We start from the raw sequence: 26,892 nt of genomic DNA, 5'->3' as shown, positions 1-26,892 counted from the left end.
GATGCTCCAAATGACTGATCCAAAGTCTTAATGAAGAACTTGAGGCACCAATTCTGACCCCACTTCACACATTGCCAGCCAAGGYCCAAAAAATACATAAGGTGCTACCCTTACTAGTGATCTTAATTTGTACATATATGGCCCATGAGAAAGAGCAAGTAGTATTCCCATGCTGAGACACAACTAGAAGTAAAAAAGTATTTTTAGAGTTGAGTTCTTCTGGCATTCTACATATCCAAGAGGAGGAATAGCTAAAGGAGCCACGGGCAGGAGGGGCCCAGCTTTGCAGCTGCAGATGTGCACGGGAACAGCAGCACCGAAACACAAGGACTCTGTTTCAGGCCAGTACGGGCTCCACCACCGGAGACCCGAGTTCAGAGTGCAATCTTATTCCCTTTATAGGAGGAGAAAAATCATCCTAGATTTCAACAACAGGAAACATCTGACTGTAAAATAAATAAATAAAAAATTCAACAAATTCTGGATTTCCTACTTCAATAAATTACTTCCAAACAGGGCTTCAGGGCAGTGTTTCTCTTGTACTGAATTTGAACACTGTCTCTTCGTGCACTGTGGCACACAGCTATCTATGTCACTGCTGAAAGGGACACAGAGAAACGGGAAGTCTCATCGGCAGCAACTACAACTCGATTCACAAACCAACCTCAGGGTGGGGAGCACCACTGGAACTTTTCCATACCAACAACTTAATAAATAAATCAAAACAAGAGGAAGAAAACGCTGTGGTTTAATGCCATTTTGTGACCTCAAGTGTATAGTGATCCTTGCTTATAAATATCCAAGGGAAGAAATAGTATTACAAAGCTTTTACCATGCAAATATAAGATCCAAAACAAGTCAGAGCTTCAGAGCAAACACCACTCACTTCAAGGCATAACAAGAAATGGAAAAGTGAGTGCTTCAAATCACCAATTAATTTCAATAGGGAGCGAACATCATCATATCCAACCCTGTACTTGCAATAGAAGATGACCATGGAATAACCTGTAGGGGAAAATTCTTCCTAACTTCAGGATGCATCTGAGTGCGTTATCGATGCAAAGCATGGTAAGAAGGGAGAAATTTCATTTTGATCTAAATATTAACTCACTTATGCACTACAAAATGGCTGAGAAGGCTCTAGCAAAAAATCACTTTAGCTACAATCCTTATTTCCACAATACTAACTTTYTAGTTTACAATATTAGAGAACAATATTAGAGGCTGTATAGTTGTGCCTTCTAATATGTGGCTGACCCAACCACAGATCTTTTTCTCCCGAGAGCTTTCTTCTTTGCCAAGCTTTCACTTTGAGCCCAAATTCCACAACCATCCTCTCTGCCTGGACATCAGGTCCCTTTGGTGCTTGACCCTGGGGCCAGCCAGTTTCCACAGGGACACTTRTGCCCAAGGGTGGCGAGGCTCAGGCACAAGCCCTGTTCCGGGGAACACAGACAAGATGCTCAAATCCCCTCACGGCCGCACTAGGGCACAGCAACAGGGCCAATCTTAAAATAACTTGGGCAACCTTCAATGAGTGACTTCATGAAAATCATTCTCACCTGTAAAAATGAACAATTTTTTCCCCCTTATAAGAATCTTGGTAAAAAGGTTCAGAAGCTAAGAATGGATATACCCCATATTAATCACTTATCTCAATTATATTGTATATCATCAAGATCTACTGGTTGAAGTGTAAACAGCTAAGTAGGCAACTGCAAAGAGTCTCTGTCAGCTCTCAGTTTCCCGTCACTTAATTTAAACTACAACTCTCACTGATAYGGTACTGAAAAGATCTAATATCATCCCTGTTATGAATTTTTATGAATTTCATGGCATCTTGCCAGTTTTTACACTTGCTGTTGCGCATCTTGCTCCTTTTCCATCAGGACGTTTGTAATGAAGTGGCAGATTAACCAAGCAAGAAATAATGTTCCTGTTCCAAACAGATGTATTTTTTAAATGTTCTAAGCACGCCAATTTTCTTTATTCTGCACTGAATGCAAAGCTCTGCGTCCTGGGCCAGCTGGCAAACACTCCAGAGAAATATTACGCTGCTATTGTCTCGAGCAGTGCCCAATTACCACTGGGTAGCGGCAAATGCCGAAATGTTTCGCTTGCAAGCTCAGTGTCCATCTGGATCTGCTCCATAACTCTGCAGCACCAGGGTCGAGGTAACCCTGGGCTTCGCTCAGAGCTTTCAGCACTCGAGCTCCTCCAAGATCTCCGGTCCTGGAGAAGCCAACGGAAGCGGCCTCTCAAGTTGCTCCTTCCAAAAGACACGGACAAACGGTCCCCAAATGTGGATGGGAAGGGAAGATCAAGGTGCTGGATGAGTTCGATGAACATGTCCTTGGCTTTGAGGAGCATCACTACAGACAGGACACAGATGTATTGTAAAAAGTCACAAAAACTAAACAGGCTCTAAGAGGACAGATAAATCTGAGATCTGAAGCTCTTCTCTTTACAGAAAGACATTCTTAAATTAATCTCAAGCAGATTCTCAGCATTTTAAAAAGCTCATATTTTTATTGTGTTATCCTAAGCCAAGCCCCTTACTTTGGTTTTAATTATTATTGTAGTATCAAGAAGTCAGACCCAGATTCCACAGTGGTACATGCAATAAGTTACAAAATCGTAAAACCTCCCTCCTCTAAACACACAATCCATGTGCATGACAAAAAACAAATCTTGGCAGTTAAGGAAGAAATGAAGAAATTCCAGGACCAAATGTAGAAATGTGGATCAATGAAACTGGATTCGTTTGATGCAAAAAGCTTGTCTTCCACAATGAGCATTAATATCAGTCTTTAATATAAGTAGCATAAAAGAAACAGTTATTTTTGAATAAAAAAGTGTCCTCTGTTTTGAATGAAAAAACAGTATTTGTGCAAGTTTATAGGGCTTGCATGGTAGAAAATATCTGTATCTTGTGAACAAGTGTCACAGTCTAACACTTCAAAACTACAAACTCCTTAACAGATTAAYTTTAAGAGCTCACTGCTAGTCTTTCCTGGAACAAAACAACGCTTCAACTCTCTTTATACTTAAAAGTAATGGCAATCTTGTACTTCCATTGGGAAACTTGCCTTCTTGAGGCTGTTGGAAAATGATCTACTACTTGGGATCGCAAGCCAGTGGTCCTCTCAAAACGTTGAAGCACAGAGCATCTGGCCCAGGCGCCAGGATAGGGGCCAGCGAGCTCACATGGACAGCTTTACGCTGACACCTCTCATCCGTCTTGGGTCGGCTCAGAACACAAACAAGTGACAGGAAGGATTAAGGTACAAAGGAAAAGTGCATGAGCAAAAACCACCTCCCGAACACAACGTCTTCGGAGGCACTTTCTCTAGAAAATGGCAGTGTTCTCTCTTTCCCATTACAAAGACCCAAACCAGACAATTTGTTAACACAAAGGCTGAGACTGAGCAGAAAGTCATTTGGATCCATTTTTCATTGCTGTCTTTTGCATTTTTTTTTTTAAACAACGTAACCACAATGAATTGCAATAAGATTTTGAGAGGTCCTACACAGAATGTGATTTCACAGATCACAGATACATATAGAGATACCCAGCACAGGATATTGCAAACACATTGAGAAGCAGGCTCTGCACCTTCAGATCATCTTTATTTTCCACTCACCCTAACTGGTCTACAAAGGTCACTACTTCTATCTAAAAGCCTTGTACAGTCCAAAACCAGAGACTATGCCCAATTTGCACGTCAGTGTCATCTGCGCATCCCAAGAAATGCCCCAAATGAACGCTATTCTCCTCCCAGGTTATCTGCTACTCTGTGAAAGCTGCCATGGTTAAGGAAAACACCTGGTAATGTTGAACAGCAGCATATATAGGATTCTCATTTCCTGTTATTTTCTTCTATGGAGGACTTTGATTCAAGGAAAGAATCTGCCACACCAAAACATAAGAAAAATAACACGGAGACAGACTAAATACTGTCAGTGTCTGGTCATCCCCATACGCAGAAATTGCAGGAAAAATAAAAATAATAGCAACAGCAGAAGGGGAAGTTGATCATAAAACTGTCCAATCTCTGAACAAATAYAGCCAGGAACTATGTAAATGAAAAACACTCCTTATACTCTACCACCAAAGAGAAAAAAAGGGAGAGAAGAGGAAAGGAGAAAAAAAMCCAACACCCTTCAAATTTTCAAATTAACACTTGGCAGAGAAATAATCCAGAGAGAAAATAAACTTCCAGGAGGTTAAATACTTAGAAACAGTTATTCCAGTCTAGGATGAATGGAATTAAATGTCTAAACGCCTAACAAAACTGTTTCCCAAACCGAGTTGCCTTTTTACCARGCAAGCCCCAGCACAGCTTCCACACGAGCAGCGCCTCCAAGCACAGCCAAGCTGCTGCTCCCCAAAGAAGAGCTAAAAACGGGGTCAACCTCATCCCCCACCACATTAACATTTACTGTCCAAGGATAAATTGAACTGACAGGATCCTAGTCTTCCAGAAACAAGCTTGGGGAGATGCAAAGGTTGTGCGCAAGGGTAATTGACCTGAGAATTGCATGCAGAAGAGCAGGGTGGCCAGGCCTAAGGGGCTATTCCATGTCACCAAATCCTGTGCGAGTCCGTCTGAGATGACCACAACCTCTGCTGTGCATTTGCAACAAGCAAACATAGGAGCCGGTGCTTGTTTAAAGCTGGATTTAAAGATTCCTGAAGTTCAATGCTAAAGTAACCATTGATGCTTTGTTTGTTTGTTTACTTACGTACATTTTTCTTCACATCTGCCTCAACAATTCCCACTTTTTAGTTATGTCTCAGAAACATCCATACTATCTTTACTCTTTTCCACCYAGACTTTTAAAGCATTGTCAGATCCGATCTTGGGTGGGCAAGAGGAGGCCACTACTGATCAGCTCTCCTTTAAAAACCAAACTCAAGAACATTTCAATGGACTAGTTTAATCATYGCCTCAAGACAAGGGAGGAGCAGCTTGCTTAAGAACAGTCTTCCAGTACCAGCATCACTGGAATAGCAAATGGTTTTGACAAAGTTTGTGTGAAACTGCCAGCTCCACCAAAAGCTGGAACTTCAGAGACTGAGAGCTGCCAAGAGCAACTCCCCTTCGTCAATGTATTCAGTTTCCACAAAGAAAACCCACGGTAATCTCAGGAAGATGAGACAGACCCCACTCCTTCTTAGCATTTCCAGCCACCTGCTGAACTACACTTCCAGCCAGGATTTCATAGACTCGTTGGGATTCACAGACTTTACAGTTACACCATTCCTGGATTATTCCACTAGCAGAACCCCTCATAAATGGCAAAAGTCATTTTATTAACTTCATACTAAAACAGCTGCCTCATCTAACACAACTTTATTTAACTGAAAAAAAAAAAAAAAAAAAAACCCACAGCCAGCTTGATGCTGGCAGGCCTGGGATCAATTCAGAAATGGAAAGTGGCCTCTTCGTTCCTGACAACCCATCAACACTGGCAACCTTTTGGCCATAAGCCTGACTGAAATTGCCTGCACAAATGAATAAATGATGGGGAAAAGAGAGGTGAGAATCAAGCGAAAGGAGATGGCAACGAGTAGGACGCTCTTATGAATAAAGAACGTTGCAAAAGCCAGAAATGTCAGCTCACAAAACAGCAAAGGATCACTGATCATTCAGAGAAAAACTGCATGTTTGCAAATTGCTTGAATCATTGGTTTTTAGAGTGAGGGTGCTGCAGGGGAAGGTTCTTTTGATTTTATGCACGGGTGGGTTTGGGGTTTCTTTAATAAAAGAGCATCTTTCTCAAGCGGGATAACCTAGACATTCTTTCTATGCCATACTAAAACAAACATGCCCAGTAATTCCCCCACACCAAAGCAAGGCACAGCAACGCTAGCCACAAAAGAGGCTACACAATGCTACACACAAACCCAACATCTTGAGGCCAAGGTCTCCATATGGAGAAATGCGAGCCAAAAGCAGGATTGCGTCCAACTTCAAAATTGCACATATGGAAGAGAACTGCAACCACCTTAAGATCCTCACTGCATCCAAGCAGGCAGTTATCACCAACTCCAGACCTAGAGACACTTGAGAGAAAGAAATTAGATTTATCCACTGCAGCAGTCCCCTCTCCCACAGCTGCTTTTAATTAAGCTAATTTGGTGGCAGAAACTAACAACAAGCAGGGCCTTCTCAAATCACTTTGCAAGTATTTTTGCCAGCACTTCACCATCTGTGCTGACCAGAAATACGGGATGCTAACTAGGATGTCACCCTGCATCTCTGTCAGAGGTTCAGCATCTATTTTAAGAGGGGGTTATCCACTCTCCTCAAGTCCTACCCGCTACAGCCACTGCGCACGAACAACAGAGCAAAGGGAGACAGCGCAGAACGCGAAGGAAGGCTCTAGTCCCCCGAGAAAGTCACCTCTGAAAGGTGGACAGATCACACGCCCAAATTTCCTTGTGCTTTGGACATATCCTTGCTGCAGGAGTCATATTAACGAACACACGGATACTGAATAGATTTTTAAGCAAGAAACAAAACAGCACATGTTACTCCTAGGTTAGTTATCCGGTCAGCTCCCTCAGGCTGGCTTTTCTTTCATTGCTAAGTACAGGGTGATTACCATGAAGAAACACTTTTAATTACAGAGTGGGGTGAAAAGAACACAGGGCACTGCTGCACTTCACATATTTAAGGCCCAGTTCCAGGCACGCATAAGGGGAGGGGAAGGGGTCTAGCAAGAGAACCTTTTAAATGAAATACGGCTAGATGGAAGTTTTAATAAGGAAACTTATCCAGAAATAAAACCACAGTCGGAGACAAACTGCATCACTACCAGCACCGGTACACAAGGCTAGCACATATTAGCAACAGATGTATCCCTAAGTAAAAGTTTAGGGCTCGTCAACAGAACGCAAAGTCTTTAGTGGGAAGACAAAGTATTTATTCAGACCTGTCCCGTTTGATTAACTTGGGGTATAAATTTCAGACCAACACCACTAGATCAGATTTAAATGTGTGCCCTAGGCACCTAGGGCAGCATCAATGCAGGCTGCAGCACTAATCYCACCAGAGCTCAAGGCGCTGGAGTCACAGAAAGCAGCCCTGTGTCACAACACAGATGATCCTTCCAGTCTTCCAGCMACACGATCCTGGGCAAGAAGTCTTAACAGTGAGTTTCCAATTGAGAACGGAGACCGACTCTGAGCACAGGATAAATCTAATAACCACAGGGTTAGAGTTCACTTACAAAGTATTTCCTCCCCCGGATAACGRGAGGTATTGTTAGGGCTGCTCTGAGGCCAGGAGTGGAAATCCAGGAATGACCCTGTTGAGGCTGTGACTATTACCCCAATAAACTGTTCCTCAACACGCTCTCTCACACACCAGCGTGTGAAACGGAGTGTCCAGCCCCAGGGGACACCAGAATTAGCCCACAGGATCCACACGCTCTCTCTGCAGTTGCTCAATGCAGAAAGTGAACTAARTATCCTTCATAGATCATTTTGCTCATCAAATTCTCCAGAAATTTTCAATCCAATTTGGATTTTAATGCCCTACTTTCTGACAGCACAAGCTGCAACAGTGCTGGCAGAGCTTCACAATCCCAAAAAGCTACCCTAGCATCACAGAAACAGGCAAAAGATTGTGAAGGCAAAGTKGGGAAACTGTTATAAAGAGCTTAAGAATACATTTCTTTGGACCTTACGTGCAGACTTTTACCCAAGAAATCACACTGTAGTTATACCAGTAAAATTATCTGAGCCATCATGAAAGGCAGATTCCTCAGGTGAGGAACTTGGGCCATAAGAGTTTGCTGCTATATTTACTCCAACAAATTATCTAGTGTTAYCATGCTCTAGGTGTCCCTGCTTGAGCGGGAAGGTTGGACAAGATGATTTCTAGAGGTCCCTTCCAACCTTGAATATTCTGTGATTCTGTGTATGTACAGCTGGCACCTGCAAAGGACCTTTTTTGATGTGGCTTATACCAGCTTGCCAATGGAAAACACCATTTTATTTTTGCCAGAACAACAACAAATAAACCCATACTAGAATTACTGGCAACACAGGGAAAATGGATGGACCAACAGATTTCCCAGCAGTGCTCTTAAAACAGCTGCACTGTAACTAGACTTACATATGATTATAACCATCATGCAGACCAGCCAATAATGTTCACGCTTCTGCTACCTGCAAGGGAAAACTACAGCAAAGTGAAGGAAGGAAAAAATCAGAGTTGCATCAGTTCCACCACTGCAGCTACCATGAGGCTTTCACAGCTGCTGGAGCAGCAGGGGATAAGGGACATGTTTCATTTCTCCTTCCTTATCCTTGTTCCTGTAGCCTCTTTCCTAGAGAGGCAATCAGTCAGTATCTTTGGAAAAGTTGTTATTAAAGCAGAAGTTTCAAATAAATATTTTTACTGGTTTGTACGTTAATAAATCCTTAAAAAATATATATATTTATCCTGTCCTTTACAGCAGACTAGAAACATTATGTAGCTCTGGTACCTCCAGTTGCTCGTGAGAATGGAAGGGACAACTTCATAAGAAAACAAAATACAATATTGTAGGAGTGGGCAGCCGGCAGAATCACTGCTGGAATCTGTTTGCATATTAGCAGAAACCACTACCAAGAACCAAGAGACACTTCAGTGCCCAGAGAGCTGCACAGAGCTGCATTACAGTTCAGGGAGAAAACAAAACCGTCCGGCTATTTCCAGTTAGGATCTGGCAGCGAGCAAGCCGAGGGAAGTGTGCCCTGCGATCCCACCGGGATTCCCAATTCGCAGCCCCAATTAACAGCAGCCTCACAAGACACTTCCATGGTCCTTCAGCTGTGAGGCAAAATTAAGAGGATCATCACACCGCGTGTGCCGCAGCACCTCGCTGCAACGCACCCCAGCCCGGCCACGCGCCAGGCAACTGCTAACGTGGTGGGGAGAGGCTGTAGATCAGATCACTGAGAAAGTATGGGGCAAAGAAGAACATAAACCAAAAACTTCCAACCAAACGCAGCTACACGGTTACTTATAGCACATCTGCCACCAAAATCAACATACCCGTGTAACTATACCCATAGCCTGAGTTCTGGAACGCCCAAGGCCTTTCCGCAGAACTCAATGATCCTCTGGCAAAGCAGGAACATTCCTTAAAAGCAGGCCCTGAATAACTGCACACCTGTCAACAGTCAAATAAAACACAGCTCTGCAGCGAACAGAGGCCAGAGACYGTGCAAGAATGTGGCAAATAAAAGAGCAGGGAAAGGCTGTTGTTGTACAGCTAGTCACCAAAAGAGCTAGAACAATTGTAAAGTTGTCCCCAAATCAACCCTGTTCTTATTTCCTGCTTCAGCTTCACCTATGAAAGAAAAGCTCCCTGGAAAGTGGTCTGGGGCAACAAGTGCCTCACCTAAAACATGAAAAAAATGGTCTTCCCACTACACTGATGGAAAAAAAAAAAAAAAAAAAAAACACTGTCAGAGAATCCCTCTTTTAAACTCCTTCCATGGCACAGAAAATAATGAGAAGGCATTCTAGATCAGCATTCAGAATGCTGATCTAACAAAATTAAGCAATTGTCCACAGAACTACTTGGCAAGACCATAAATGGATGGCAAGGCCAGGAGGTGATCCAAAGATGACTGGGTGATAATCTGTCAGCAGCTTCAGCAAGCAACACATTAGGATTAAAAAAAAAAAAACCTCAAGCTGAGAAAAACTACTTTTGTATCTTGCAACAACAGTACCCTCTACTGAGGCAAAATGGAATAGCACAAGGTGAAGCCTGTCCCTCACCATCAATAACACCTGATCCATCAACATCACCTCCATAGCTGGCTCATTATCTAGCTTCCCRCAAAAAGTCGTTTCTTCCCAATACAGAGGTGGGTTTGGAGTTAAGATGTCCATCTATTTCTTTTCTGCACACCACTTTTTTTTATTGGAACAGGACAGATTGTTTTAGCCTCAGAATTAATGAATTGAAAACAATCCTTTAAGAGCAGCTCAACAGTGCAGATGAGCCAATTCTTTCAGGATGTACCAATATTGCAACCCCAAAAGCTGCTCCTCCCAACCTGCTGCAGGAGGTCTGGGCACTGATACTGTCTCACACCTCGTATTCTGTTGTTTCAGTCATAGAACATGTTGCATTAGTGCTGCAAGAGCTTCAGTCTTGGCAAGCAGGCAGTATTTCCCAAAGGATTTGGGCCTGCAGGTGTTATAATGAGTTATAGTGAAGGGCAAGCTGATCTGAAGTCATCATTGATGATAAATCTCCAGTGTCTTCATGAAGACGACCAAGATCTGCAAGCCATGCTAAAAGAAATACTGTAGCAGTGCGGGGTACCACACTCCAAGATGAACATGAATTTTGGAGCCTAAAGAGCAGCAATAATGACTGAAGACTAGAAAATTTATTCCACAAAAAGAGTAGAAAACTTGACCCCGAAGAAAACAAAACTGACAGATTTGTCAGCTTATTGACATAAATATATGCTGAGAAAAAGGAAGAGGAAACAAGAAATACTTGCAATTTGTTTAAATTGCAGCCAAAGCAAATTAGATGAGACATTAGGAAAAACACAGCTAAAGGGGAGAATAATTAAGGACTATTATAGAGGAATTTTGACAAAAGTTGCTGTAAAACTAGCTTATTAGTATTTTAAATCTACACTAACAAAAATACAGTACAGTCTGGCTGTAAATCAAATATTGCCTCAAGTACCTTAGAGAGCAGCTAAGCAGCTCTGCAGCAGGAAAGCCCCGCACTTCCAGCTCACTCCCACTCATATCTGGATGCCAGGGAGGAGGCGGGACAGATACRGAGGCCAGGAGGACAACGATGGGATCACTGCGATACTGGCACTACTGAAACAAATGGAAGTTGTTAGTAGTATTTTATTAAATATTTTAGAGCTTAACACTGCACCCTCCCTACCTAAAGGTTGCTTGGGTCAGTTGACTATCTTCACATCTTCCTGCTCTTCTATTTTTTTTCATTTTAGAAATTAAATTTCACCCGTTTCCAGTATCAGGGTATCAATAATAGAAAGCTCATCTCAGAAGCCAGATTTTTTCAATCCAACTCAAGTGATTCCAATCACAGCAATATAACTCTCCCTAGCACAATTACCCAGCTTTYTTCTATAAACGTGAGATACATTCAAGTCTGTTCTCATCAGAGTAGGCAAAATTGTTCGCCCCAAGTGGGCAARGAGCATGGGAGAAAAGAGAAAATTAAAATGACCAGCTTGCACTTACTCCCATCTTCAAGATGAAACTTCTGATTTATAAGAGTCTGCACATGTTTACAACCCTGAGAGGAGCACATCCAATGTGCAACTGCAGAGGATTTATATACCTCATGTGATAGCATATAACCACATTTCCCAAAATATTTTATGGGACCAGACAGGCATTCCAGAGAKGAGGCTTCACACAGCACAGGATGCAAGAAGGGAACCACCAGCAATCAAGGCAAAACGAAGCCTTCTGGAAACATTCTAACAGCTCCCACTGGACACAGGAAAAGGAAACAGCAACTACAATAATTTTAATTAAATGTTTTATAAAGCACACACTGGCACACGCTAAAAGGAACTGACAAAAGTTATTTCAAGAGAGAAGAGCTTAGCAGAGGAATATATTGAGTTCTTGACTCTTAGGGAAAGAAATAGTTATGGTATTTCTATCAGTGACCAGAAAACCACTGATTCTTGGCTTGCACATTTTGGAAGTTTCATCTTTGAAGGACAAGAAGCAGAGCTGCTGTGAAGGGACAACTACTGTAACTTGGTGTAGTGGCTACAAACTGAATAGAACGGTACATGCATTAGCATGTACAAGGAGAGAATTGAGTATACCAGGAAAGTGTAAAGGGCGCTCTTCCTCTTGAATGCAACACACTGCAGTCATCCTTTTCTCCTTGAAGCAGGTTGCAAATACGAATTTGCAAGTTCTAATCTGCGTTCARTGCTCAAGCATCTCCTTATTTTTAGGCGCAACCCAGCCGTGCCTATCATTAACTGCTGGCAACACTGAGGGAAGTTCGAAGGCAGCAGCGTTCCCATTCAACCCAGCTATTTTCAGCAGCAGCATCTTCTCTAGAGGGAACCAATAATCACCAGCACAGCCTCCCTTGCTGCTATCATCCTCATGCCAGGCCTTGACATCTGATTACAGAGCAGCCTGTAACAGCCTCCTCTTCCAGGCAGCCCTTTGTTATTCCGAGCTAACTAAATAGTTGAGTGTCAAGCACCCACAGCCTAAATTACTGGTGTTGCACAAACAGCTGCTGCTTTTTCCTCACTGACTTTCTCATGTCTGGCTCTGGAATTTCAAAGTAGAGCTCTGAACAGACTCCCTTCTCTCACGGCCCTCCCACTTCACTTTCTATCTGCAACTACATTTATAGAAAAAAAAATAGATGCATAGAAAACATTCTCAATACCCATTACAATCCTGTGAATTCTTTAAATCCTTCAATGGAGGGCAGGAACTGCAGCTGCAGGTTCAAAGCRAGCATTAAGAAAAGGTTTTGTCACTGGGATGGTGGGGCACAGTGGAACAGGTCACACAGGTCTGCTCATTAAAGTCTCCATTTTTCTGATCAGCCTTATGGGCTGTTTTCCCTTGACAAGAACTGCTTTTGGACTGAGCCTCTTCAGAAGCAAGAGGCCTTGATGGTAGCACCACTGCTGCCTGTATTGCTGTTGTACATGCAATATCATGCACTGCACGTTAGGGCTCTTTGATGGACCTGGCGTTTCTTCAGCAAGGCGCAAGACAGCCACCTCCACCTTCCATGCAACAAGTGCTCAGAGCCGGGTGGCTCTTCCTGGACACCTTCCAATGACACCAGGTCTTCTGCATTAATACATCATGYGTGGTCTCTAGAGTGTGCTACAAACAAGTCAGGGACTGTGAAGATGATAAAGTGCTAGGATGCTGACAGGGGACCCACGAGGAGCGACTGCGCGAACGAGCCTTGCTTAATTTGGAAAAGAGAAGGACTTGGGAGGACTCGAGAGCAGCCATCCAAGACTCAACACAAGGCTCCCAAGGCAGCAGTCTGACTCTTCACGGTGTATGGTGGGATTATGAGAGACAACGAGGCAAGAGGTTCAGTTTGGATATAATAAAGACAAAACAAACAACCAAAAAAACACTTTTCAACAATAAGAATAGCACAAAAAAGGTTGCCCAAAGGGGTTGTGCAGTCTCCACCCTTGCAGGTTTCCAAAGGCTGAATGCACAAAGGTCCAAATAGTTCAGGTTTATCTCATAACTAATCCTGCTTTAAGCTGGAGGTTGGACAAGAGACCTCCTGATATTCTTTCCAAGCAGAGGTATCCTATGACTTACAGAGACTATGTTTATTCTTAAAAGCACTAGGAAAAAAAGAAAGAGTGAGAGATATTTCAAGATTTTAAAATATTTACATAAAAGTTATAAAATATATTTTAAAATATTTTTATTATAACGCTATTTTAAGCTAGAAAAAAACAGGATACTAAGGGGCACAATAAGGTTACTTAATAAGGTTACTCARTATAAGAATTGGTCTTTTTGGATTTCCACTTTCTAGACACACAAAGCAAGAGGGAAACTTTTTCTTCTACCTTATACACGCTATGTTTAAATGCACGTATGAATACAAATGTATACCAAAGCTGTATTTAGTACATAAGCTCCTTTTTTTTTTAAACTACTAAAACTGCAAAGATAATGGCTAAATAGACTCAAGTAAAATATGAATATAAATTCAAATGAGAGAGAAGGGAAAAGGATACAGCTTTAAGGAACACAATAAAGACGCAGACAGTGATTTATTTTCCAAGTCTAATCCTAAATTTAACCCTGCTTTGATAAAATAAACCTACTTTCATCTTCGAGCTGATGGCATATCACTAGTTATTACAGGCAAATCTAAGGAGTACAAAGATTAGTGACTTGCAAAGAAACAACCTACGTGCGCTGAATCTTTCAGGTGCTTACGACTTAGGAGACACTTGCAAGCACAGGAATTTGGAATTGGTTTCCTGAAAGGGTAGATCTAGAGCCTAATACCATCGGATGCTAAGACAAGGCCTCCTGCTGGGAGCATTCACAAATATTGGAAGATTAGGTGAGAGAAAAAAAAAAAAAGACAGCTTCTGCTCAATCTTACAAGACACCCTTGGATCAAAATAAGAAAAAAATATTGAATACACACACGGTGGGAGGATGATTTAAGTAACTGCATGCTCGCATGTAGTTTAATACCTTGAAGAAAGCTTCATTCCCCTTCCAAATGTGGCTTTTTGAAGCTGTCATTAGTCAGACATCCTTACTGTTACTGACCTCTATGCAGATGCCCAGTCCCTTGCTCAACCTCAGTAAATTTTTGAATTCTATTATATAGTCTACCATGAATTAAACATTCAGCACTCTAAGTCCTTCTTAATTATTTTTGAGCACTTCTTCCTTTCACTTTGTTCTATTTTTTTTTTCCGGACACTTTCGATAAAAATCAATTATTTCACAAAGTTCTTTACTTGTTTAAGTTTTAACATGRAGCGAGATAGAGAAATAGTAGTTTTTCTAACCCCCTTAATGCTTTCCAGAGGTGCTGTCCTGGATGGAGCTCTGGTCTGACCACATACAGCCATTCCTCCACCAGGCTGTTAGCAGGAACGGGCTTGCAGAGCTCATCCATACAGATTTTCCAAAAAATGTGTGAGAGTTATTGACCAGTTGCACTGTACAACAAAAGACTCATCTGCCCTCAACTTATATTTTGCTTCTCTTTAAAATCCTTGAAATTAGAAGTTATGTACAGCAGTAGTGGTTTAAAAGTGATAAGCACTTCACTGCACAGGGACCTTCAGCATTTTCAGTCTTCGGCTCCCCTATGAATTCTACCTGGTGATAAGCAATTCAAATTATTCAATGTGCCCTTCATTCTTTAATCTCCCTCTCTGCTTCACTGCCTGCAAGGAGGATCTCAGGATTAGAAGAATGCAGGCTTTCATTATATTAACCACCCATGAGGTTAGACTGCATAGTCACAATTTTTCTTCCCCAACCTGCCAAAAGTCTCTTAAATAAAATGAGTATTCCTATAAATAATCAAAGTGACTAAAATTCCTTGAGAACTCAGTTTTGACTTGTCTATRTGTTCTCTCCTCTGCAGTAACACCAGCCTCGCACCTCCAAATCTTGCTTTATCCCACTCCCTGCCAATGCTTGGGGCAGGTACATTATAAATAAGATTTCTCTTTTCCTCCTCACCTAAAATTAAAACTTTTCCAGAATGAGCTGCTAAAAGACATTTAAAATTGGAGAAATGGAAGAAAACAATAAATAATAAATAATTAAAAGCTAGTCACAGGCCAGGATTTGATCAGTTGATGAAACTGGCTATGCCAGACCAGACACAGCAAACTGCAAGCTTCCTTCCAAAGTTCTTCTAAAAGCAAATGCGGCGTTAGCAGTTTTTGATATTATTTATTAAAAATCACCCAGACAAGAGCAGTTAACATTTCATAGCTGCACAGGAAAGCAGCACCCTGGGCTTTTGCTGCTAATCTGCTTGTTCAACTTGCAGCGGATCTCGCGGACCGCAGTTTCGGTGCGCGGCGGGAGCGGAAGGGATCTGCTGCCCTCAAGCGGCGCCYGCCCGAGCCGCGCGCCCACCAAGTCCTGCGAGTCCTGCGCCCACCAAGAACGTTTAACCAAGCGCCAGCTTAGGCGTTTCAGCCTGCCTCCCTTGGAGCAAAGCCCGCAGTTCCTATCCCGGGGGAGGCAGGGCCTGGGTTTCACGCTGTATCCCCAGCTCACAAGGCCGGTTCCCCGGTGCACCGAGAGCCGGACGGAGGAGCAGAGCGGCACACGCGGGCTCATGGACGCCTGTCCTGCAGGGCACCCCAGTCCCTCCTTTCACACCGCCCACTCTGGTRGGTTCCTGGCCTTTGCAAAGATCAAAGCACCTAAGCCACAGAAAGAGTGAAGAGAATCCAAGGAGCAAACAAAGAGGGACTGTTGGTGCGGGAAGAGGCAGCGATTCACAAGGTCAGGCCAGCAGCCAAGGCCCACGTCCATCCCTCCATCCGTAAGGCGGAGTTCCCGGCGGGAGCAGCTGGCCAGCAGGTATCGCCAGCCGGCCAAACCAGCCCACGCAGCCCTGGGCAACTCCATACCCCGCGCAAGCGGCAGGGCTGCCCGCGGCGCCCGCATCCCTGCGGCTCTGCCGGCTCTTCTAGCCAAGCAACCAACTATCTTTAAATTTAGCTTCAATTCTGTATCTCTCTTTTCCTCTAAAAAAAAAAAAAAACACTTCAAAAAAGAAACCATTACACGATTTACTTAATGCCACAACCAAAGGATAAGGACAGCGTGGACAAAGAATAAGTAAAGCTACTTAGTGGGGTGATTCCTTTMCTGCAAAGGCACACACACAGGACTGGCAAGCAAGGAATACCACTGCAGAACAGCTTTATGCCAAAAACAGCAAGCACAGCAATTAGCATGCAAGCTTTTTTGTTTTTTGATAAATATAAACTATACAAGTCTTTTCAAGAGGAATCTTTTGGAAATATGATCATCTTTGAGTAAAATCAGTCAAAGTATCCTAAAATTACTAAAGAGCTCACAGAAACATTTCTTTCTTTAGGATTTTTCAGAAGAAAAAGAGCAGCCTGCCAGCAATGAGTGAGACACCTGACATTATTTGTTCATCCTCTGACAGTTCYCCTCAACCTCAACTGTCAATTTCTGAAAACACCAACATAAAGCAGCAGATTTCTTCATCCTGCATCTTTTAAGCAGGAAACATTCTGCATAGGGGAGTACCAAGTACTTAGCCCCAGTCTACAAGCTGGGTCAAGTTTTACAGCTACACTGACACTTGAATCACTCTAAAGCCAGGAAACACCAACCTAAATGCTGTCCTTCTATAGGCATGGTGTCTATGCATAAAAGTACAAGCTATTATTCCTCAATATACTGTAACTACAAACTTGTGTATGAAGTGAAATATGCAAGCAGAAATAAAATATTACATTATACTRTATTAAAGCTTTCATATTTTATTATTGCAAATAAGGGTTATTTCTCAATGTGCAAACTCAATTTTCCAAAGWAAAGGAATATTCAAATCACATCTGAATCATCCCTAAGTATTACATAAATTACCAAAAAAAAACAGACTCAGAAGTGGTATTAACATATTTTTTCACCAGATTTCAAATTACAGCCTTTACACTGCATTAACTCAGTTTTCTTTCTACCAATAAGGTATTGGACCCAAACATAATAGTTTGCAAGTAAAATAGATATGATTGTTATAGTGAGTCACATTTAAAAATAATAAAAGCTCTTCCAATGTTCAAGTAAGACACTTCTGTACAGACATTACAGCAACARCACCAGAAAAAAACAGCATTACTCATTTCCCAGCAATATAATGGAGAGCCAGCTGTGCTCCACTTGGAACACGATATAATTGTGAGGAGCAAGTCTCAGATGGCAGAAAACTCCTAACAACTAAACTCATTCAAATTAGATTTCTAATTTTACCTGGAGCATAAGTGACTCCCATAGCTAAAAATGCCTGAACTGTTCCATTATTCCCCTTCTGAAAAGCTGTTTTTCACCCTTTGAACAGAGGCTCACTCTGTGCCTGAAATCTGGGGTTTTTTAAGTGCAAATACAAGAAAACAGATCTCTGCGTTTGAGTATGGAAGGAAAAAAATWATCTTTTCAGTTATAAAAAAAAAGTGCTTTTCAAGGACAAAGGCAGTTGCGGTAGCAACGCAGCTGGAAACCACGACGCCTTTGCTGCGGGGACGCTGAAGGTTGAACAGCCCAGGCACACTGGACAGTTCAGGCCTTAACGCTCTTCCACTGAGGCATCTTCAGTAGCTCACACTGTAGCTCTCCTGAGCCACCTAGGCACAGGATGCATCTTACAGGAGAGAAAGCCTCATTTGGCCAGCAGGACACTGGAYCAAGAGCCTGGAGACCTTGTTTCTATTCATAGTTCTGCCTTGGAGCAGCTGCGTAACGCGGAATAATTTTACTTCCCTGTGCATTTGCCTTCCTGGGTCAGGTCTATTGCAATTTCCCTATAGCTAGTGTTAACCTTTCTCATCACAGAAAATATTAAGGGTGTAACTTGCTGCACTCCACTTAGCTCATTCCTAACACTGAAAGCCACAGGAAAACAGTTTTCAAAATAATTACATGTTATAGCAAGAATTGAGTTACAGTAGGAGGGATTCAGGTATCATTTAACAGAAGAAAAACAATATATATGTTTAAAGGTCTTAAAAGGCAAATAGCTAGTTCTAACGCACTGATTCTTCTTTTTTTGTCACACAGCAAGGAAAACTAAACTACGACCCTCAAAGATGCCTGTCTTTGATTGCCCAGGCATTTAGTTATTCAATAACATTATGAACTGGTTACAAAGTACCTTGTAGGTTTAATAACTGCCTAGATTTTGGTTATTMTTCTTATGAACTACTACATTCTCAAGAACACAGTGCAAATGAGCGAGATACTCTTTTGAGCTACCACATGAGTAACTTGAAAAGAAGCATTTCAGGTTCAAACATTCACTCAGGGTGCCTGCTGTATCCCTTCTGAACTCCAGAAGGGATGCATAATTCATAAGGAGTCTCATGACCCAGTTCCACTCTCCTTGCAAGTCACCCCCAGGTTGGTTTGTGGCCTCAGCCTGACACAGTGACGCAAATTCAGACTGCTGTGAGAAAAAAAAATGAGCTATTACACTGACACAAGCACCAGAAAGAAGGTAACAACTTAGAAAAATCTCTCAGCAAAGCATCCCTAAGCATAACTGACACAGTCAGAACAAGTACTAAGGCTACAGTCAGAAGACCACAGGAGAAATAACTGTCCATCTTAAGATAAACACAACTTATTTCCTTTCTGCCAAAAGTTATTACTCTATCAACAGCAGAACTGATTGGAAGCTGAATCCAGCATGGAAAARGACCAAAGCTGCATTAAAGCTCCATAATCCGAATCTGTATTAAAACAGCTTGATAAAAATCTGTGATCTGTTCTATCAAACAAGTGATAGGGTGGAGCTTCCAAGAAGGCAGCAAGAGCTTAAGGCACAAAAGTCACTTCTGCAATGACTACAGGTCACAAGAGCATCCATGCCTCCAGGGGACAGCACAGTGAGGAGAGAGGAAAGGCAGAGAGCCACTCACTCATATACATGAGGCAGTCTTTACAGGGAGGTTTTGTTTGYAGCTGCACTGGCTGCTAAGGTGCTCACTGCGAGCTGAGATGAATGAATCCTTTCACCTCGGCAAGCCGCCGTGCCCAACCGGGCGAGGGGTGAAGCACTCACAGTGCACCGCTCCTTCCAGAACAGGGACAGTCGCTCCCTTGGGCTTCTGAAAATCTGCCTCGGAAGCTAAAACCTCAGCTGCCTGGAAGCCATTGACTGCTGACCCTCGTCAACAGTGTCCTGGTCTATCAGGAGTCACAGAAACGTGGGAAGGACAGGGAGAAACACACACGAGGTGAGCAAATGAAGCATGAGAAAACACTAAGTTAAGGTTAACTGAGCAAAACAAAACCACATTCTTAGCTTTAATCTGCATCATTTCCTCAATTAACATCTACTTGCTAGCCACAAAAAAAAGGAGAGAGGGGGAGTACAAAGATCTAAATAAGGAGTTCCAAAAACTCGAAGACGGCTGCTGTCAAGAGGCAACTGCACCTGCCTATTTTAGGATGTAAAATTAAGATGCATACGTGCCTAGTGAATGGGGGAAGTACTCTTGCATCTTGCTGTGGTTAGGTTAAAAGTCAACCTAAGTTCAGAAATAAAAGCTCAGAAGCAACTCAGGGCCTAAAAGCTAACACAAAAATGAAATAAAAATGAGTACCAGCAAAGTATTACAGCTACTCCTTGCACTGCAACCAAGTACTTAGGGTGCTCTGTTCCTAATGCCCTTTCGCTAAACCTGTTCCTTCAACTTTCTAGGCCAGAAGAGCTACCAGTGCATTTTCTTCCTGCAGACAAAATCCCAAGACCCAGCAACATTATGTTTGTTCTCTCCCTCAAGGGCTCTGTCATGCATCATTTCCCCACTGCTTCAGCAGAGTTTTGTCCTGCACTGTAATAATACTGCAGTATCACAAAGCCCCAGAGAAAGCAAAACTCCTAGAAACACGTGCCTGCAAAGCAGTGCTGGAAATTTCACTAGATATGCAGTAACAGATTAGAAAAAATAATGTCAAAAAATGAAGCTTTTTTTCCCCCCTTATGTCCTTGACCTACCTTGCACAGTCGCACTTCTAAAAGTGCAGTGCTAGAGAGGCACTCTCTTGAATTTGGAGGGTTTAACTCTTTCACAGACCTTAAGTGTTCCAATTCACGTTCTCCTCTGTCCCAGTGCTAYGCTGCCAGCAGGAAGGGCAGACAGCCCCACACAGCTGCATCCAACAGCAAGACTGATGAAGAGTTAACTCGTCTGCCTTCGGCCAAGGGAAAGAGCTGGCACGTTGCAGCTGTGCAAGATACCACCTCAGCTTAATTTCCTGGGTTTCAGTTTAGCCAAGCTCCTTGTTCTGGAAGGCTATGAGAAAGCATAAAGTAACTAGAATGGAGATAATTTCTGGGCAAGGCGTTTTTCAGCACTGTGTTCACAGATAAAAGGATCATCCACCCTCACTAGTACCATTAGTTTCTTCATTTCAAGTGGAACATTTCAGCCTGCTAGGAGGATTCTTAGTGAAGTTAAGCTAGTTTACCAGGCAACTGTTTTTCTAACRCCTATTTTACATCTTGATTCCAATATTGACTACTACCCTGATAATACTACTATTCATTTTGAACCTTTATTACCAGAAGTACTCTTAGGATACTCAAAACCCTAAGGCACCTGAAAAGTAACAAGGAGATCCCTAAAATGTGTAGCTTGATACATATTAGGAGAACTTTCTAAACAYTTTTTCCTCAATTCTAGTACAATTACATTATTAACAGCAACTATAAAACAGCTGAATAAATGAAGCAGACCTCAAAATCATAACAAACCAAGCACTAATAAACCACACTAGGTCATTTCAACACTGTTCCCAKTCTCCTCTTGAAAAGCAGAACAAAAACCATTTCAGGAAACTTACAGTACTGCAAGGAAATTCCAAAACATATTTTTAAAGAAGGTAMCCACAAAGTCAGGTTTTTCAGTCTGGCAAGCAGCAAGAGCAGCAACGCCTGCTGTAAAGAAGAAACAGGAGGCCCTTGGCCTTTACAAGGTAATAGACAGAGTAGCTGGTAGGGTTATGTAACACCAGCACCTGCTTGACACCCCTCACCACAGGAAACGAATGCTCCGTAATTCTACAGTAAAAAATTTAAAGGACTCTGTCCCTCACGCACCTTGCCACAAATTCAGGCAGATGAGCTCAAAGCCCTTTTATCAGCAGTGTAAGCTCTAAAAACCAAGCTGCAAATATCAAGGAGGGCTCCTACGCTCCCTCCTATGTGCAAAGGGGGTGAACGACAGTGATGCCCAGCAAAGCAGGTCTGCATGGGACAGTAGCACAGGTCTCTCCGCACTGACAAGTTTGTCTCTGGCCTTGCTGTTCACAGAACCCGTTGCCCAATAAACAACAGAACGGAAAGAAAAGAGATGCCAGCTTGTACAAGGTCATTTCCCTTGGCACAGAGCAAATGATGACACCGCTAACTCAAGACACGACAGTTACACCCAAATACATTCAGCCACACAGACTGTGAGCTTCATGCACACCCCAAACCCCTGCAAAAGTCAACTTCAGTCCCAAGAATATTTTAATACAAAACATAACAAAAATACTATTTCAATAAGAAAAAAATCAACAGTTTTTGTAAAGATGCAGACATTTTTTCATTAATTTATCCTTACTTGCTGTGAGACTGGTTTCCATAGAAATGCAAGCAGACTAAAAACCTACARCCAGAAGTGAGTCAGTTCTGCCTGTTTGCATGTCTCTTTGGTTCCCATAGAAACAGACATTAAGAAAAAGTATAAGAAGGACGAGAGTCCTAAAATACCTTTGGGGGAAAAAAAACCAAAGGGGAAAACAAACAAATAAAAAACCAGCAACGCACACATGTTCCCATAGCTTTATCTCTTTGGTTATCTTTGCAAAACTAGAGTTGAAAATACCGTGCAAGAGCGTGCAAGAGATGAAAGAGACTGAAGAGTAGTGATTTCCTGACGTTATCTATCAAAACTGTTACAAGAACCATATTCAAACTCAGAAGTTCACTGTCTATAGTTAAAAATCATATTAAACTTTGGAAAAAGTACCAGCCTATATATATTTTTAGTAATAATTCTATGCTAACATATGAAGAAATAAAACAGAGTGGAAAAAGAGCCTCACAAGCTGCCCTTGTCCCAGGYATGTTCCAATAGACTGAGAAGTCAAGCCAGCAGAAAAATCGCTGGCTTGGGAGAATGAGTCCAATATTTTCATAACCAGGACATTTTTTAATAGAAGCATTCCCTCTTCACCACATAATTTCTCAAATTGCACCATCAGCTATACATGTACACCAGCTTAAGTAACAAGCACCAGTACGGAGTTTTAACGTGACTACACTCTGTCCTTTACAGTTCTGGGAGAAGCGCACTCCTCCATGCTGATGGAGCAAACCCAGAGGCACCGTCAGCGAGACTCCATCTCTCATTCTGCTCTCCAGAGACATCAGGGCACCTTCCTTTGGGTTATTGCACAGATAACCATCTTCCTTCCTCCTCAGAGCCAAATGCATCAGAATATTTTTCTCTCTATCAGGAAGACACTGAAAAAAAGAATATTTTTCTCTCTATCAGGAAGACACTGAAAAAAGTTTTTACGAAAGATGCTGCCTTTCCTAAGCATGTCTCATACTTTCAAAATCTGCTCCTATCATTACCATTATTTCATAATCTGTTCCTAGAAACTCACCATCCAGAAACACAAGAAACAGAGTTAGGATTAACTGCTACTGCCAAGTCTTTCTTGAATGAGCAGGATGCCTAAATCTGATAGCAACCTTGTTTCTTCCTTCACCTCCCACACCAGACTGCCATTTCCATACTCTCAGCACACTCTGATTCAAGACGGCTGCACTGTCTGTCACTACTCCTTACATGGGAAGAACAGGCAACTCTTAAGGTGCACAAGGTGTACAACTCTTGCCACTAGCGCCAGAGACCAAGTCTGCAACAAAGAAATATGGAGAAGAAAAAAAAAGAAGAAAAAAGGAAAACTGGAAGCTTACCTTATCCTAACACTGCTCATATTCTCCCAGTGATAACCAGAACTCACATCCCATGCAGCATTCAAGGCTCTGTGCTGAACCACTGCTCTGAGAATAACTGTATCACCACAAAYATGAAGCAAGAATTACGGTCACGACACTCCCTGCTGCAAGGATGAGAAAGGAGAAACAGTCACAGGAGGTTTGTCTTGAATGGGAGGTGCAGCTGAACTTAATTCAACTTTAATTAGTTGGCAGTAGCTGAATTCAATCTATTCTCGTCAGAAGAAAGATAAGCCTCAGAGAATTCATTCTTTTCTGCTCTCCTCTGTGTTTTGGCAAGGTGTGCAGTTCCACATCATGGAGAACAATCTCTCAAAACTCACTAAGGCATCGCTCAAGGAGGAAAATCTGAAGTTAAGCAGGGACACTACAGAAAAACTGTCACGTGCATCTTTAACACCATCCAGAAGTCCAGCATCTTTTCTTGGAGGTGTTGGAAGCAGAAATCAACAACATATTTTATCCATTAATTTAGTTGAGCAGCTGAATATACAAAAATTCCAGCCTCAGCATGACTAGTTTCCTTACGGAGTTACCGATTATTTACATCCATAACAACAATGTACACAAGACATTTCCCAAATTATTAAGAGAAAAATAATAAACACAACAACGAACAAAAAGACACATGCAGGAAGCAAATACATATCTTTGGAAGTATCCTATAACGGATTTGTCTGTGCCCAATAATAAAGCAGTCAAGTTTACTAAAACCACAGTCTCTGAAGAGATTGCAAGAGCATCAGATGTCAGYTCTAGCTTAGTTTCACGCTTCCACTAGCACGAAGAATGGAGCAGAGCAAAGATGAATACTAAACCACTGTTGCACAGCGTAAAGGCACTGATCACAAAAAGAGAAAATGTAATAAGATGGATTAAATATAAAATGAATATTCCTAGGTCATTAAACACTTCAGAACTAAAAGGAATATTCCTAGATCATTAAACGCTCAAGAACTAACAAACCTAATTTATTTTTGGCCCTTTGGATACCAGTATTACCATAACAGACATAAAGCCGCACACTGAAATATACAGAAACAAAGAAATAACAACAGTCATTCAGTGCAATCTATTTTGGGCACTGAACTGTGCAAGTTTGCCACTAAGGGAAAAAAAGCAAAAGGTATAATTGCACCATTATACACAGTTTCATRTTACATATGCTCAAGGAAGCCTAATCACAGTCAATAAGCAACTTCCTTTCTGTCAATTGTTAAATTCCAAATTTCTTATTTATAGAAGCTTATCATTGACTCTTAATATGGAGCTTCCTTTTTTATTATTATTATTTTATTTATATTGTGCATAAATTTCTCACATGCAAAATTAGATGATAAGTAAAATATTATTGAATACATCCAAAATTCCAGCATAACTGCTTACAAGACTGCTGTTTACAGTGATATTTTGAGGATCTGAGATATTTGAGATACAATTCATTAAAAAATCTAAAATATAAGCTGCACCATTGCTCCTTTTCAGTGGTAGCAACTGATGAAGAGCCATTAGCCATGTATGAAGAACAGTATCATTGTTTTGTACATGTTGAAGAAACTTAGTATTGTAACTTCCAAGAATAAACACAGAACATATGTTAAAAACAAGACAAAAAGGGAAAAAAAAATAAAAGTAAAGGAGACATACAGTGAATAAAAAAGGCTGTGACATCAGCTCGGGGTGATCCTGTCCTATCCTGCTGGAATGTCCTGAGCATCAAACCCCAGCAGCACCCTGGCCCCTTGCAATCCAAGGGACACTGTGYGTCTAGAAACCAACATTGTTTTGCCTACGGATATGCAACATTGTACCAAAAAGACCAACTTGCACACGAATTCYCAAGAAACTGACCCTGATTAAAACAACATATGCACCTAGAATTAGACATATATAGTCCCAAGAAGCAAAAGTCAAATAAATTTAGACCTCATTCCTGCACCTTAGCACATGGCATACAAGCAGTGAAGCTCTGCTTTCACACGTTAACAATGGGCACCCCTAAGCTGTGCCCTGGAAAGCCCTGACAGAAGTTCAAAGGAAACAAAGGATACAGGTATTCTGATTGCAAAACACACTGTTATTTTGTAGCAGATGCATCAAAGTCGGTCATTTAACTGTACTCTGCCCTTATTCCCATTCGGAAAGTGCTTTCCACATGCCACTGACAAAGGTGCTAGTTTTCAAAGTGTCCCAGCCAGTATTTTTACTCCCAATGCCTCAAACACATCCCTAAAGGAAAAAATCTCTGCCCAGAAGACACAAAACTTGCTATCTTACAACTTCACTCTTCCACTACCCGTTCCAGTGCACATCATCTTAGTAGCCAAAGTCACTGTATTGGTGTAAAAGGCATGTCTAAGTCATCATCTACTACCAGAGAAAACATCCTACAGCACTTGGCAAAAGATGCGGATCAGGTAAAGGTAGAAAAGTATGATTAAGTTTATCGAAAGCATATTAAGTGTATTGAAAGAGAAGTCTCCAGCACCATGCACAGAACTGCAACACAGTGAACGGGGAATCTGACTGACAGCTCTTGTCTGACAGAAGAGCAATTCTTCTCGGTCAGTGTTTCGCAGCCTCTGATCCAGGGGCACTGCTCCACTGTGACACATCTGAAAAAGCCCTTAGAACGGCCGCAAAAAAGGATGGCTTGTGTTTGTGTTGGGGGAAGGGAACTGCTGGCCTGTTTATGGTTTGAATATACAATCCTCACCCATAAACATGAAAATGGAAGATAAACTAAAATAAAGGTGCAGCTAAGTGTTCAAAGCTAAGCTCGATTTATGTCTGATGGCAAGTAAAATCTCCTGTGACATTAYTGCACAGTACAATCCGCAGACTGTATTCAATGAGGTCAGCTGTCCCTTTAGACTTGAAAAGGTTGCGAGATGTTGCTTTAGATGACAGATATTTGGCAGATAACGCAGCCCAAGATAAGGATTCCTGAAGGACAAAGTGAGGCGGTAAAATAACCAGGACCATATGATTGGAGAAGGAAACCAAGGGCCAGCAAAGGAAAATAACAAAAACAAACAGAAAGAAAAAACAGAAGGAACACTTGCCTTGGATATTTTCCTAAAATACAAAGGGTACCAAGAAAGTCCAGAAAGGCTGAGGAAACAAAGCTCGAGCTTACTTCGCGTTGCTAACGGGGCACCTCACACTAACCCCCAGTGCGAGCTGCAGCCTCCACCGCCGGCTCGCAGGGCGCCAGCCTGCCCTCGCCCTCCTCGGGACAGCCGAGCCGCAGGGCACCCCGCGCCCGCAGCCCCCGGGCGCTCCCGCGCCGCGCCGGGCTCCAGCGCGTCCCGCAGGGCCCCCCGGCACTTACTGGAGTCCTCCCAGCGGAGCAGGTGCAGCTTCCAGGCGGAGTAGTAGAGGAAGCCGAGCACGAGGAAGAGGCAGAGCGCGAGCAGCAGGTTGCGCAGGAACACGAGCAGTCCCATCTTCCCGCCGCGCCGCCCGCCTACAGCACCTGCGCACGGGAGAGAGACACGTTGCGGCTCGCGCCCCGCCGCCGCTGGGGCGCGCGGCCGTTGGCGCGGCCGTTGGCGCGGCCGTTGGCGCGGC

At 42.4% G+C, this 26,892-nt stretch overlaps 1 protein-coding gene across 4 annotated transcripts in view; it reads right to left on the bottom strand.

Moving 5' to 3' along the window:
• ST3GAL3 (ST3 beta-galactoside alpha-2,3-sialyltransferase 3) overlaps positions 1-26,790 on the bottom strand; it is a 164,218-nt gene extending 137,428 nt beyond the window's left edge. For all 4 annotated transcript variants that reach the window (XM_026033328.1, XM_026033334.1, XM_026033342.1 and 1 more), the window contains exon 1: positions 26,654-26,790. In XM_026033328.1, the coding sequence (XP_025889113.1) occupies positions 26,654-26,768 (115 nt within the window). In that variant the 5' untranslated portion in view covers positions 26,769-26,790. The remainder of the gene's footprint in view (positions 1-26,653) is intronic.
• Between the last annotated feature and the right edge of the window lie 102 nt (positions 26,791-26,892).

The sequence above is a fragment of the Nothoprocta perdicaria genome, unplaced genomic scaffold (assembly GCF_003342845.1).
Source record: "Nothoprocta perdicaria isolate Ctin4 unplaced genomic scaffold, notPer1 scaffold_0, whole genome shotgun sequence".
In the NCBI taxonomy this organism is placed as follows: Eukaryota; Metazoa; Chordata; class Aves; order Tinamiformes; family Tinamidae; genus Nothoprocta; species Nothoprocta perdicaria.
Note: the sequence above shows the minus strand (reverse complement) of the source record. Positions and strands in the feature narration are given on the sequence as shown.